At 47.2% G+C, this 15,322-nt stretch overlaps 2 protein-coding genes across 2 annotated transcripts; both read left to right on the forward strand.

Moving 5' to 3' along the window:
* Window positions 1-1,727: 1,727 nt before the first annotated feature.
* LOC141962676 (dual specificity protein kinase CLK1-like) lies at window positions 1,728-6,925 on the forward strand. The gene is made up of 11 exons (XM_074911039.1): window positions 1,728-1,790; window positions 2,469-2,559; window positions 2,970-3,036; window positions 4,633-4,749; window positions 4,885-5,051; window positions 5,131-5,225; window positions 5,312-5,441; window positions 5,590-5,672; window positions 6,228-6,307; window positions 6,530-6,620; window positions 6,716-6,925. Exons 1-11 carry the CDS (start codon window positions 1,728-1,730, stop codon window positions 6,923-6,925), a joined length of 1,194 nt encoding a protein of 397 aa, XP_074767140.1.
* Window positions 6,926-10,358: 3,433 nt separating this feature from the next.
* Window positions 10,359-15,322, forward strand: LOC141962677 (peptidyl-prolyl cis-trans isomerase-like 3). Its single transcript, XM_074911040.1, has 6 exons — window positions 10,359-10,445; window positions 11,121-11,195; window positions 11,981-12,074; window positions 12,725-12,792; window positions 13,246-13,364; window positions 14,998-15,322. Exons 1-6 carry the CDS (start codon window positions 10,359-10,361, stop codon window positions 15,122-15,124), a joined length of 570 nt encoding a protein of 189 aa, XP_074767141.1. The 3' UTR covers window positions 15,125-15,322.

Raw genomic sequence — 15,322 nt, forward strand, 5'->3', positions numbered from 1 at the left:
ACTAGGTTTTGTAGTGATGTTTATACAATGAATTTACATCTTGAAGAAGGAAGAGGGTTTAATAATGATTTGACTAAAAGGTTACCAATTATTAGATGTTTTTTTGTATTTACATGGAATACCAGTTTAAATTGTCATTGTCATCCTTTTAATGGTGTTAAGTTGTGTGTGGAAGTGTTTTATGAGAACGATGGACTGAACAATAAAAGGGGTCTGGATCACTCAAAAACAAAAAGGGGGATCTGTGGAATGCCTGGGAAACAGCGGACATGTTATGAGTGATCCAGACTGAGGGCATCACTGTAATCAGGCTGTAGCTGTTGGGAAGAACAGCGGCAAGGCCGAGAGGATGAGAAACTGCGTGAGTAGCAAAGAGATAAGGATGCCGGGCTGTGGGAAATAAGATGTTTGCCTAACAGAAGAACTGCGTGTGAACACCGTAACGGGACCAACCGTAGAGGGCGTGAAGGCTTGTGGACAGTAGTATAGAACAATCCTAGTTTGTTTGCTTTCATGTGATTGCTCTTCGACAGTATGTGGGGTGCTTTGTACTCGATAAGGTACCTTCGACAGTTTAAGGCGCGCTGTGTTACAGAGTCGAGCTGCCATAGACTTTCTTTTACTTGCCCAGGGGCATGGATGTAAAGATTTTGATGGGATGTGTTGTTTTAATCTATCCGACCACAGTCGATTAATTCAAACCAATTACCATGGATGAAGCAACGTTTACAAAAAACACAAGTGGTTGTCAGTCCTTGAGACAAATGGTTACAATCTGTGTTTGGTCTGTCCCTATGGCTGCAAGGTCTGTTACAAGAAGGATTGCGGTGCTTAGGAATAGCACTATTGATTGTAGTAATTATTAAAATAGCATATAGTTGTATGATGACAAATATTAGTGAATTTATGCTTGTGCAGCCTGCACAAAAAGAAAAAAGGGGCAATTGTTGGAGAACGGCTTGCAGAGAGCAAGGCCATGGGTCTCTGCAGGAGCTGGTCACAGCCGCCTGAGGTAAAGAGAGGAAAAAACCCCGGGTACAGTTATGCCTAGCAAAGGACTGTTATGTTAACAAAGAGAGAAACTGAGGTACACAATGGCCTTGATGGTAAAAACCACCTGGGGAAACAAAGGCGGGCCAGAAGAGGGACGATGCTGTGACAGATCTGAGATGCCACAAGGGGCCGGGACATTATAATGTAGCCTGTTACATGTGTCCAATAGATCTGTGAGGAGTAGGCATGGTTATTGCAGAGGCTTGTATAAGGGGTGATGTCTTTCAATAAAGCTGAAGCTTGCTCAGTCCTTCACGTTGAATCGGCTGCTTGCTTCCTCCGCCCGCCGCACAGGGACACCACGCAATTTGCTCTTTGGAGGATACATTAACTTTAGCCCCTTTTTTACCCCAAGCTGTACATTGAGGGCGATCCTATGGGACAGGATTGCGTCCTAGCGTTTAAAACACATCTGTTTTCCCTCTCGGAAAGGCTGACGGCCTTAGGGGCCCCCTCGCCGCCGGGCACCCCCCGCAGAGGTTCCGACGCGGCAGCGGCTCGGCCCAGCAGCTCGCCGGGGCCTGCGGGGCGTCGCGAGGCCTTCGCCCGCGTCGCGACGCCCGGGCGTGCCTCTGTGACGCGTCGCCGCGCTCCGGGCGGGCTCCTAGCAACGCCTTTTGGCGGCGGGCCGCGGGCCGCCACTCGCGGCGCCGAGCCCGGCCGCGGCAGCAGCGATGGAGCGCCGGAGCGAGCGCCGGGTGCCGGAGAGCGCGGCGGGGCCCTCCCGAGCCGCGGAGGTGGGGCGGCAGGAGGGGCGGCGCGTGCTCACTGCGGCCCCGGCGGCCGGCAGCGGAGGGGCGGCGCCGGGGGCGGGCGGGCGGGGCGGGGCCGGGAGGCCGGCTGCTGCTGTCGGCGGGGCGAGGGCGGCCGGCCGGCGGCCCGGCCCTCGTCCCTTGCCGGGCCGTGCCCACGGGCGCGGGCAGGTCGGGTGGCCGGGGCGCCCCTGCGCGCCCCGCTCCGTGCAGCCGGCGCGTTCTGTGCCCGAGCCTTGTTCCGTGGGCGGCTTAGTTTGGCCACACGGCTGGGTTTTTTTGTTTGCTTGGGGGTTTTTAGAGAGATTAGATAGGGAAGTATTAAATCGTTCACTTCCAAAAACAATACGGTCACTGAAATCCTCAAGTAAGATTCAGTGAACCCATCTTTTAAAAGAAAAACAACTGTGTTGTAATTTTTTGCTGCCTTGCCGCTCTGCGTATCTCACCTGAAAACCTGTTCCTTGCCACGTTTTCCTCCTGCAACATAAAGCCTGTGCCCTGTGAATTTCCAGGGACTGAATTTGAAATTGCGCCTGCCAACTGACTGTGGCCTGGCGTGTATCTGAATGCCCGAATATCTCCCCGCTGAATGAATTTTGTTTTCGGACCTGAATTCACTCGGGTTTATTGATCGGCTGGACAATCTTGTTGCCGTTCCAGAAGAGTCCTCGAAGGAAAAGATCAAGGAGTGTAGAGGAGGATGAGGAGGGTCACCTGATCTGTCGGAGCGGAGACGTACTAAGCGGAAGATGTATAGAACATTCTTCAAAATTTATTAACTTTTCAGATAGATAAGTTCTTTTAGCGTAAGATGTGAGGGGCTTTGCAAGGCTTTTCTTTCTGTGTCTGGGGGTGGGAATTGTTTTTCTTTTCTGTAGAAATCAAATATATTTATTTTTTCTTTTTCCCTTTCCCTCCCCCCCCACCCCCCCCATAGTAAATGAAGTTAATGAACGTGGTAGAATGGGATCCCTGTAAATGTGCCTCGAGAGCTGTCCAATAACAGCTCTCAAACTAGGTATTTACAATTTAAAGCAGCACGGTCTAGAATAGCTTCGGGGATAGTACTTAGTGTTTTTGTGGGTTTTATTTTTGTTTGCTTGTGTTTTTTTAATAGCCGAGTAACTTGCAACTTTTGTGACTGAGGTTTTTTCTTTATAGATGAGGTTATGGCTAGTTTGGGTGAAGGCACTTTTGGAAGAGTAGTGGAATGCATTGATCGCAGAGCGTAAGTCTTGACTTAAATACGGGTGATTTTTCTTACTGATGCTGTCACCGAGTGGGTCCTGAAGTGGGCGCCTTCTGATTGTGTCAGGTTTTACCTTTACTTCCTCATCTGCTGCTCTGTGTGTTTCTGAAAGGCTGCCGCGGTTCCCAAACCGGGGTTGCTGCTCGTACAGCACCGGGAGGTGAGGGGTGTGCAGGACTGTGGTGGGCGAGGCGATGGGTGTGTCCTCTGCAGGTGCCCCCTGTTACCAAAAACTCGGAATAAAGAATTTATCGACACCAACAGCAGATAAGCAGACACTTCTTTATTGACGGCCGAGTGCGCAGGGGAGTCGTCTCACCGAGAGCGCACACCAAGCATCAAAACGATGCATCTTACGTAGAACTTACTCATACACGTTCGTTAAGTATTCACGCATAAACATATAATTTCTTGGAAACCATCCACATATTCTTCTCCTGTTTCTGATTATGTGCAGTGAAAGCTAGAAATGTCTAGAAATGGGTCTGGGGTGTAATACAGGTGGGTGGCCGCGATCTCCCCCTGCCGGAATTAGCTTCTGCTTAAGTTCACGGTTTCTTGGCCGGTACTCGCAAGCTGTTACAGTTGGTTTTCCTCGGTTCCCATCAATCCTAGACCCTGACAGCTACATGCATTCTTCTAGTTCTATGTATGCATTATAAATCAGGTTATAAATCAACCTGTGTTTGTTACCCAGGTTCCAAACGCTCCTACTGGTTAATTTTGACCAGTCACTCTGGCCTTGGTGCGGGGCTGCACAGGGATTTTAGAGTAGCGTTCGGTTGCTGGTACAAAGTGCAATAAATGTGAACAAATAATTTCTACTAAAATACCCCTTAATTCTATGTTCATATTAAATTAAACATAATTTAATTTCAGTTGATAGCAAATTCAGTAACACCCCCAGCCTGGTAGAGGTCGGGGGCTGTTGTGGGGAGGGGCCCAGAGAATGTGGGGCGAAGCTGCACCCCCCCAGGCGGCACGCCTGGGGCCTGGACCACCCCAGGCCTGTATAATGAGTAAGCTCTCGGACGTCATGTTGCTCACCTTCAGGGATCATCTGTGACGATGCAGGGCCATTGGGTTCCAGCAGTGAGCACCTTACAGGTCTCAGATGGATTTTGTGCTCGATGGCGGTTTTGCTCTGTGCAAGATAGCATGAAACTGGATTGTCTCTCTCGTCGCTCTAGAAGGCATCTGACACCTCAGTTACATTTGCACTACTGAAATGACTGAAGGTGGCCTGTCATTTTTGACTGATGGTCAGGTTAGGCCATGGGATGTGGAAGCTCCTCCAGGATTAGCCCGGCGTACATAAACACAAAGGGGAGGTGAACGGGGCCTTTAAGAATAGTACTGATATATAAGGTATGGAGTGTGTTTTCAAAATTTAAAGATTTAGTTGGGTTTGTGCAGTGATGAACCTTGATTCTATTCAGTCTGTATGTACTTAAAAAAACCCCTTTTCTGATGAGGTTGCCATTCTCATCAACAATGTATATGGTGACAATTACTGAATAGTCTTGGTTAAAACCGCTCCTCGTTCTAATCGCTGTTAAAACCTTGTCTTTTCAGGGCAGACAGACATGTAGCTGTGAAAATAGTAAAAAATGCTCCTGGGTACTCCGAAGCAGCTTATGGAGAAGTGCACGTGCTACAACACTTAAAAACGCTGGATCCCAACAATACACAGTGAGTAGACAAGGGCGGCTGTACTTTGTTTTGGCTTTTAAGATTTCTGTGACATCGCTTTCTGGGCCGTATGCCGTATGTATCTCAGCGTTCTACCACTTCTGTTGCAATTGATGGATTTTCCTGCTCTTGCAGCCACTGCGTCCAGATGTTGGAATGGTTTGAGCACCATGGGCATGTCTGCATGGTTTTTGAGCTGCTGGGGCTCAGCACCTTTGACTTCATTAGAGGGAATTGCTTCTTGCCATTTTCGCTGGAGCACATCAGACAGATGGCTTATCAGATCTGCAGATCTGTGAACTGTAAGTATGTTTCTTTTTTTTTGCTTTATTTGTTAGATTTTCTTTACAGAATTTGCTAACTGTGTGTGTTACCTTGCAGTTTTGCACCTGAACAAGCTGACACATACAGATCTGAAGCCAGGAAATATTTTACTTGTGAATTCAGACTACACAGAAGAATATAACCCCGAACTGGTAAGTTGCTGTCCTCTTCCCTACCTCCCCCTCGGCTCCGGTCTGGGTTTACTTGGTCACTTGCACCCCCTTGTGTGTCATTTCAGGAATGCGAAGAACGGAGACTAAAAAATACGGACGTCAAAGTTGCGGACTTCGGGAACGCAACGTATGATTTCGATTATCACAGCCCTTTGGTGTCTACAAGACCTTACAGAGCTCCTGAAGTGATCCTAGGTCAGTAGACATCTGTTCGGCTGCTCTTGAGCGTAGGACTTTCTGCCTGCTACGGAACTGCCACAGCTGTGTCGCCTGTCTCGAGCGCTCGAGCTGTGGAAGTGTTTGCAGTCTGATACACACGTGAACCTTCTGCATCTTTTCACAGCGCTGGGGTGGTCACAGCCATGCGATGTTTGGAGCATAGGATGTATCCTCATAGGATACTACCTTGGATACGCGGTATTTCAGGTAGGTAGCTGTGAAACTCCAAAGGATGCAGCGTGTATAATGCTCCTCAGCTTGGTGAAAATATGCTCCAGGGAGGTGGGGACTAAGGGGAAAGGTCTGTGCCAGAAATGAAGCTGCATTTCTCTGGAATGCCAACTTGAAGAGAACAGAAGCTGCAGGCACAAAGGAACGAACTTCCTCAGCAGAAGAGTGCTCCAAGTTGCTTCCAGTAAACATTGTGGCAGCAGCTTGATGGGAAGGATCACCCTGTGAACATTGGTAACACACAAGCCACACCAGTAACAGATGAGCTTCCTCTATCACCAAATATGCAGCAAATACCTGCATTCTGTCATCTTGACAGTATTGCTGAAACTTATCAACAAAGAAGAGAAAGGATAAGGCAGGGAAAAGAAACTTCAGTGCACTGTAACTTCCTTCAGGGAACAGATGACTAGAGCCTCTCTTTTCTCCTTAATCTGAAATGAGTTGCAGGGTACAGTCAAGAATGAAGTGTGGTTCTTGATAACTTCCTCTTAAGGACACACAAAAATGTCTCTCTCGCCTTCCTTCCAGACCAATGACGACAGAGAACACCTGGCCATGATGGAGCGAGTACTGGGGCCTTTGCCAAGGCACATGATAGAGAAAAGCAGGTAATTACATTTTCTGTGCCTGGACCGCTATAGTTTAAATATTTTCAGATTTGGCTTAACAGCACGTTTTTTAAGAAGTTTAATAAACTCGGATGCACCTTTGGCTGTACTTAACAAGCTGGCCACCTTTGTGGAACAGTCCCAGATCAGTTCCCAAGAACAAACGTGCTGATAAACTTCTAGCGAATCTTTGAATAACAAGCCCTGGTCTGTTTGTTTAAGGAAACACGAATATTTCCATCATGGCCGGCTGGACTGGGATGAACACAGTTCTGCTGGAAGATATGTCTCCAGTTGGTGTAATCCCCTAAAGGTAAGATGGCAGAGGGAAAAGGCGCTTGCGGAGAGCAGCTTTAAGTACAATTCCAATATTAAAACCCCCCATGTCGTGTTGTTGTCTTCCTGAAGGAATTCATGACCTGCCACAATTCGGACCACAGGAACCTCTTTGACCTCATTGAGAAGATGTTGGAGTACGACCCAGCCGAGCGCATTACTCTGGAGGAAGCACTGAAACATCCTTTCTTCTTGCCCTTGAAGCGGCAGAAAAGGAAGCTGCCTCCTGTAGCTGAGAAGGCTGATGCAGATGTTACACCAAAGAGACAAAAAAAAAATTAATTCATAAACGTACAGGTTATTCATAAACGTACAGTTTTCCTGTTTTCTAGTGACTATTTTTATAAAGATCATGAAACAGCAACATAGTCTTTTACCTGTGAGATAGAGGTCAGCTTCCACTCCCTTCAGGATGCTGCTCCCAGACCCAGCACAGAGAGCAGCTTCGTCACTGGGGATGCTGCAGGACACAAGGGGCCACAGTTAAAGTCCTTTTCCTCTGTTCAGGCCTCACGTCAGTATTGCTATCGTTTCACAGTAACTACCACCTCCATTTTAGGGCCAATGAAAATTTGTTGGAGGAAGACACACATCTGTCAGCCTGAAAGAGTCATTGGGTTGATAAGGGTTTTTAACAAGGTTTTATAAGATTGCTGTTTTATAAGGCTGGATAACACTGATTTAGCGCATATCCTAAAGAGGTGCAACACAAAGATGCAAATATTGCACTTGAATCCATTCTCCCTGACCAGAAGTGATGACTGTTGTCTCTATTAGGCACAATACGGGATAAAAGTCCTTTGCAAACAGTGAGACTTGCACTTTATAAATTAAGGGTGGCGATTTAGAGTCAGTGGTCTAAACTTTGCAATCAATGCTGCACCCGTTCCAACTACATCCAGTACCACAGTCATGCATCTGAAAATGTCCCCTAGTGTTCGTACCTGGTGTTCCTCTCCAAGACAAATTCCCTAAAATACATTTAGGGTACTTAGAAGAATCATACTGGGGGGAAAAAAAGGGAAAAAAAAAAAAAAGTCCTCAAATCATACTTGTAAAAGCTGGAAGAAAGGAAAATGAGGGAAGGTCCCCGCATAAAATGGCATATAACAACGAACCATTTAACGTTTTTTAAACGGAATCTCACCAAGTCCCTTTGTGAGCCAGTTATTGACTCCATGAGGTATGGCATCATACGCCGTATGCGGAGAGTAAATTCCAATCCTGTGCTCCAGGGCTCGGACCACCAGCCGTTCCTTCCAGGTCTTCCACGTTACTCGCTTGAGCGGTGTGAATACGGGAGGGTGGTAAGAAAGAATAAGGTCTGCCGCCTTGTGCACCGCCTCTTCCATCACCTCCTCGGTGAGATCGTTAGTGAGGAGGAGAGTGTTCACAGCGTGGGGAGGGCTTGGTTCCACCAGCAGCCCCACATTGTCCCAGCTTTCAGCCAGAGAGGGGGATGCAAAGTCACCGAGGGCAGAAACGAGCTCCCCGAGGTTCATGAGGGAGCGCGAGGGCAGGAGGCCCAAAGCGCGGAGGCAGCGGAGAGGCCGGCGAACCAGCTGAGTGCCGGGCAGCAGCATGCAGCTATCTGTAGAGGGGGCGAAACCACGCAGGAATAAGCCCTGGGAATTCGCTGGCTGGCAGAGCAGAGGGAAGAGTATTGCAGCGGCGAATGCCGCCCCGCTGACAGAGGGCAGCGCGGCCCGGCCTCCCCCCAGCAGGCGCTGCCGTCGGAGGCGCGCCGGCCGCGGGCTCTCCCTCCTGCCTCCGGGGCGCTCCCGGCGAAGCACCGAAACCGGCCCTTTAGAATCGTGCCAGAAACGTACGGAACTTGCCCCTCACCCATCCGCGCACGCTGCAACCGACCCGCGGGATCTAACCGGAGAAGCGTTTGCCTCTCGCGGGGGGGGAGGCGGGGGCCGGGGAAGCAGGCAGGACCGGGGCAGGCAGCCTCGAAGCGCCGCCGCGGGACCCCACGCTTACCTCACGCCGGATCGCAGCCGGAGCTGCAGAGCGGAACCTGCGCTCGGCCCGGCCCCGCCGCTTCCGCCGCGCTAGGGGGGCGGCCGCGGCCTCTTCGCCGCGCCGGGCCGGGCCGGCTCTGAGCCGCGGCGTGGGCAGCCCGGCCCCTTCCTGCCCGCCCGAGGGGAGCCGGAGAGCCGTTTCCCGGCGGCCGGCGCCGGGCCCGCGTCCAGCCTCGGCAGGTTTGTGCGAGGCCTCCGTGGGGCCAGGCGAGGGGGAGGGCGCCGGGGCGGCGCGGGAAGGCCGAGCTGGCGGCCGCGGGGATGGCGGGCGTCCTGGGTGGGTCGCTCGCCGGTGGAGGAGCCGGGCCGCGCCCTGCAGCAGCGGGGCGAGCGAGCGGAGCCGGCGTGCCGTGCGCGTAGGCCGTCGGAGCAAGTACCTCGCATCGGCAGGAAAGGAGCGGTAGCTCCGAGCCATCGCTGGTCAGGTGGGAGCCGAGGGCCGCTGGGTTGCGGGGAGCGCGCTCGTCCCTTGGGAGGCTTAACCGGCGGGTGCACAGCGCCGCGGTGCTCGTCCTGGCGGCCCGGTGCTCGTCCTGGCGGCCCGGTGCTCGTCCTGGCGCCCCGCCACCCTGGCAGGCAGTAGCCGGGGTGAGGGGCCGGGCCGCGGCGGGCGGGTCCGCCGGCGCCTGCCTGAGGCCTCGCCGAACCTGGGGGCTGCCCAGGGAGGGCAGCACACGCAGAACAGAGTGGCCTCTAAAGCTCTTGATTTCCACAGAACTGCGGTTTATCGTCATCCTTCCAAAGGCTGTTTTTTAAACTACTACTACGATAAAGGCAGTCTGATCCGGTGCTCGAACGCAGGTAGCTGTCTGTTGCAGATACTGGCAGCTGTCAGAAGGTGGCTCCGAATCACACCTCCCTTTAGGAACTGGCATGTGGCTTTTCTCTGTTAATTTCGGTCATTTATAAAAAAATACTCTTTGGAAAAGCTGAGATTGCTTCGTATAGACCTTCATCCTAGGAAAGGGTTTTTTGCCCCCACCCCTCTTTCTACGTTATTTTGTTCTGCTCCTTTCTAGTTCTTTACATGCTGCATAGTTACAAGTAAATTGCAATAAAATGTTTATCCACAGAGTCGCTTGAATGGCACTGTAAAACTGTGTGCTTTAAAAGCATAGGACCACACAAATATTTCAGAATCAAAAAGAACTGTGGACTGTTAGGAAAAAGCCCAACGGGTTTCATATGTTCATATGTTTTCTTTGCAGAAAATTGCTGTAGACGATCTACCTCAGCTTTTGAATAAGCAGACATGGTGAGAACAATAGCCCTTTCTATATATTTTACTTCTTCCTGAAATGGTCATCTAGTGGAAACTGAATATCTGCTCTGCATCTCAAAGGAATACGCATTTTATTCTGCTGCGAAGAACTGGTAATGAAAAGTTTAGGTTTTCATTTCAGACTTCTAACGAGATATTGTAGAAAGGAAAATAGGACAGGTTACATTGGTCTAAAATATAATTAGACCTTCAGTTCTCAGAGCCTAAATTTTAATCCTACTTTGGCCAATATTTGGTAATCCAGTTTGGTTTCTTTTACCATGGAAGCATTGTTCAGGTCGCAAACACACAGTCCTGCTTGAGTGTATGTAACCTACACTTGCAGGCATTTACAGTTTTTGCAAATCAGGAAACGAAGGTAAGACCGTGTGTCTTAAACTGTCCATACACCTCTTAGAGCATCTTCATGGACATTGTAGACTACTATCTTCACTTCTTTACTCGTATACTTCTGGGAAAGTATGCCAGTATTGGCATGATGCTGATTTTTCATGTACGCTTCTCCCGAGTATAAACCCACAGTATCTTTTTTTTTTTGCATAGTTTAGCACTTTCCATAGGAGTACTGTGATATATTTGGCCTATAGAGATATATTTGCTTAGGTGGATGGGTAGCTGCCATTTTAAATTTTGTGAAGGTTATTTATAAATTCTTAAGAAAAGTGTGTCATTGTGCAGATTTGCTTGTTTGTGAAGGCAGATTTTATGTGGTGCCATTCAGAACTAGCCTTATCACTCAGAAGGCTTCTGGCAACTAACACACACCAGTTGTTCCTCTGACTGTAAAGCAGTGAGGTGTGTGTGCCACACTATCACCTGAAATGGAGAAAACCTCGATTCTTCAACTTTGCAATGCAGTGACTGTGCAGGTGCAGTTTGCAAATGATTAATGTATCTCTGGAGTGTAACAGCGTGAAACAGAGCTGCTGCATTCCTGTGCTGAACTTGATGTGTCCTGAAACTAAATGAGACCAAGTGCTTTCTGGTCATTTCACTGGAAACGAGGAAGAGGAAGGTTTCTGACAGTAGCCTTGCCTGTGGCCAAATAGCGGAACAGTGTTTATATGCATGTAACGTTTGCGTATGTTCTTGGTGGTGCTAGGACATCAAACTGAGTCTGTTAGTATTTCGTTGCTGATTTCATTATTATTTTCTGCCTCTTGCCCAGGCTGTCACGCTGCATACTGACGTAGGCGATATTAAAATTGAACTGTTCTGTGAGCGGACACCAAAGACCTGCGAAGTAAGTCAAGTAACAGAAGCGGGATTGCCTAGTGTCAGAACAAAGCAGTAGAAATAGTGAAGACTGTAGAGGAGGTGAAGTGGCTTTTGCAATTCATCTTTTCACGTAACAGAATACTAATATTTTAAGCCGGTACAGTGCCTATGCCACTTGTGGAAATCGTGCACTGTGTCATACTGCCTAGAGCTTTGCTGCCCGTTTCTCACCAGATGAAGTTTAGCCAAGGGCCACTTCTCTTCAAGTTCCAGCATCTCCCAAAGTGCCCTTTGCCCTTATGGGGAAATACGGCACATGGCCTGGGATTCCCCAGTTTCCCTGGGTTTGCTCACACTTGCAGAGATTTGGTTTTAAGAGAGTGACAATCGCTCCCAGTTTGTCAGAGGCCCCAGGTTTTCCTTTCTGCAATAAACTTAAGCTTAAATTCAAATAATTGACCTTTTAACTAATAAAACTGAGGCATGAAGTTGTTGATTACCAAATTGACATTTACAAAATGTTGAATGAGAGTGATGCTTCTGAGCATGTCTTAGGCTTCTTGTTTGTTCCTCAAGTCAGACAGCCTTGTGCTGTAAGCTTTATTTAAAATCCTTTGTATCTGTGACACTGTCAAAGGGGCACATTAACTATAATTTGCTTATGACTGTTCTGTGGCAATTGGAATTCAGGTGGTCACCACGCAAAGCAGAGGCAAAAGGGTTAGACTTGGTCTTGCCAGTGCTGTCATTTTAGTGAGAGGATATTTGTTTCTGAATTGTTTGTTAATGTGGTTTGTTTCACTTCCTTAGAATTTCCTGGCTCTTTGTGCTAGTAACTACTACAATGGATGCATATTTCACCGGAATATAAAGGGCTTCATGGTTCAGACAGGAGATCCATTAGGTAAATTCTTCTGTTCGGGTCTCTCTATAGGAAAATAAAATATAAATAAAAGGAAATGATAAGTATGAAAGTTTAAAACCAAAATGTAAACAAAGTAAAAGTAAAATATAAGAATTCTTGTTTTGTTGACAGAGGGTTTTATGGGGAGATTAGCTTTCTGTGATGAGTTTACAGAGGAGCAGCCATTACCCTAGTTCTAAATAAACATGCAGTAGTAAAGCATTCTACAGACTTTTCCAGCTGTTTCCACTAAATATGATGGTTCTGCTGGCTCACCAGAGGTGGAACGGGTAGCAGTTGCTATTGTGGTTTCTCTGATTTCTGCCTGAAAGGCTACACTGCCTTTAAAGCATTTGGGGGAAATGTCCCAGACAGCGTCAACTGTTTGGGGGAAAATCCGATTCAACTTCGGGTTTGTACTCATACTGAATTTAATTTGAGGATATGTCAGTGCCTTGTTCTGCTACTTAATAGATGTCCCTTATTTAGAGTTATGTCTCTGCTGAGTAACAAGACACGAGCACCTGATCCCTGCCTCAAATGAATTACAGGCTATCTGTGGTCTTTGTTGTAAAATGTTATAACAGTACATTATTTCTAGAATTTTCAGTCTGAAAATCCAGTAGTGTATTGTGGTGCTTCTTTGTCAGGCACTGGGAAAGGAGGTAACAGCATCTGGGGCAAGAAGTTTGAAGACGAATTCAGCGAATACCTGAAGGTATTTCTGTGCTCGCAATATGCGGTTATTTTCATACGGATTTTCCTTACGGATTGGAGAACGCTCAGCATTGTGTTGTACTGTATTAAATACCTTTCTATTAACTGTGAAGCAAAGTCTAATCCTGCAATAAAGGGATAGAAAGCTTCTTGTTAGAAGGGGAACAGGCATTTCTGTACTTGGCAAGTTAAGTTTGAGGGTTTTCGTCACCAAGAACAGAAGTAGAAAGAATTTGTAAGTGCTTTTCATGTTCTGAAGGGAAAGAAGTAATTTTTCATTGTAAGGGCAATTTTGAGGAGCTAATTATGGACTGTGTTGGAATATATTTGCAGTCGAGATTTTTTTCCTGATAATGGTATTGAAGCAGAGTACTAGGTCACAGAGCACTTCGTGCAGGCTAAAGCCCTGCTTCTACACATGTGTATCCATGTTGAGGTTTTTCCCTTCTTTCAGCACAGTGTCCGTGGGGTAGTTTCAATGGCAAACAATGGCCCAAATACCAATGGATCACAGTTCTTCATCACTTACGGCAAGCAACCGCACCTAGACATGAAGTACACTGTGTTTGGAAAGTAAGTGATCCGACTGCAAGCCACCATACCATAGCGTGTGGAGGATCTGAATATTTCAGGGCACATGCAATGCAAATTTAGAAGCTTCTGGTTCTAAACCTGTTTAAAATATTGGCTGTATATATGTAAATGTATGCTCTTGCACTGTCACCAGAATTAGTTGCTCGAAAATGCCACTCCCTTCTTCACTGCAGGGAATAAGGATATTAAAAATTACCTCAATAATGGACCATTCTTTTTCTTCTTCTCTGCCTCCACACCCCCCCCCCCCCCCCTCAGTTATTCCAGCTTGCCTTTTCATCCATGGCCAAAGGGCTGCAGCCTGATTTTCAGCAAACTCCAGAACAACTGGATACATGGTTGTAGGGTTTACTGAGAAACAAGAATCTGATCTGGGACTGAATCTGGCAATGGGTGTGGTACTGATGATTGTACTTCTGTTTAGGTGGAACTGTCTGTTGGTCAGATAAAAACCACAGAGCTTGTTTAAGATGCATCATTATTTAAAACATTCTTAATAGACACTACTGATAATGGATCCTTAAAGCAAATGTTCGATTTTTGAGTCTTTCAGATTCTGCTTTTTCTATCTCAAAATCATGGTAGTCTTTTCTTTTGCTTGTTAAAAAGTCTCTACTGTACAAGTGAATCTGCTGAGAAAAAGTTGCCTTTATTAAATGGAGTAAAATATTCAAAGGAAACTATTGAAATGTGAAAATACAATTTTCTATCAAATGTATTGTTTATAGGCATCTAAATACAGGTGTTCCCTTCATTTCTGAGTTGTTTAGAAGTGTGATTGACAGTAGGTGTTTTAGACTTGTTAGAAAAGAGTAGAGGCTCTGACAGGGGAACTTTGCCAGGTTTTCTGTGGCAGTTTTAAGATACTCCAGCTGCAGTTGCAGAATCAGCAGGACAGCACATGCAGCCCCTGCTGGCCTGCAGTCCCGGCGTCCTAGATTCAAAGCGTTGATGAATGTGACTGAACTGAACTGTGAACAGCACAAGGTGTTTTCTGCCAAGTCCGTTACTGGGAAATAAACTATCAAGGTTTACCAGAGCTAGTTACTTAAACAAAAAAAATAAGAGGTTTATTACAACAATCTCTCTTGCCACTTCTTCAGCCTGACAGGAGATCCGAAAGCTTAAGCATGTTTGTACCACTAGATTTACACAGTTATTTATGATTCGGTCCAATCTTGTCTTTGAGTCAGAAGGTTAGAAATGATAGTTTCACATTTGGAAATGGATTTTCCGGCCATCGGATTTCCGTCATTCACAGTGAAGTTTTGGTATGGAGAGCAGCTTGCTGCTACTGAAACCTACGGTATGATTGGTCGGTCCTGCCTGCCAGGAAGTGCAGCCAGGGTCTTTATACAGCTACGGCTGGTGTAAACTATGATACTGTCAGGTCAGTGGGAATTGTTTGTGCTTTTCAGCAGAATCTGTCACGGGTGCTTAATATTTCCTTTCAAAATATATGCCATATATAATGTTTTGGCAGTCTTACTTGTACCATTTGCTTGCAAAGTCTTTGCCCTGTGATACTTCACTGTAAACTGCTTTGAGATATCTCAGCTGTGAAATCTAAATCATTATTAGGAGATTCCCAGCATTTCTGCTTTTCTTCCAGAGTTATTGATGGCTTGGAGACCCTGGATGAGCTGGAGAAGCTGCCTGTGAATGAGAAAACCTACCGACCTCTCAATGAGGTTCGCATTAAAGATGTGTCGGTTCATGCCAACCCTTTTGCTCTGTAGCCACAGAGTGCCTCGACGCATTCTTTAGAGACTGGTCAGATGGACTGCTGGATTATGGAGTTTGAAGTGCCATTAAAGAGGGTTACTTGAGCTGGATCGTACCTTTGTTCCTTTTGAATCCTTTGAATGCAGGATTTTCAGGAGTTGTGACATTGTTTGGGAGTTGTCACAGAAAAGTCTTGTGCTTTAGGAGTCAGT

Source organism: Athene noctua, chromosome 7 (assembly GCF_965140245.1).
Source record: "Athene noctua chromosome 7, bAthNoc1.hap1.1, whole genome shotgun sequence".
Taxonomy (NCBI): Eukaryota; Metazoa; Chordata; class Aves; order Strigiformes; family Strigidae; genus Athene; species Athene noctua.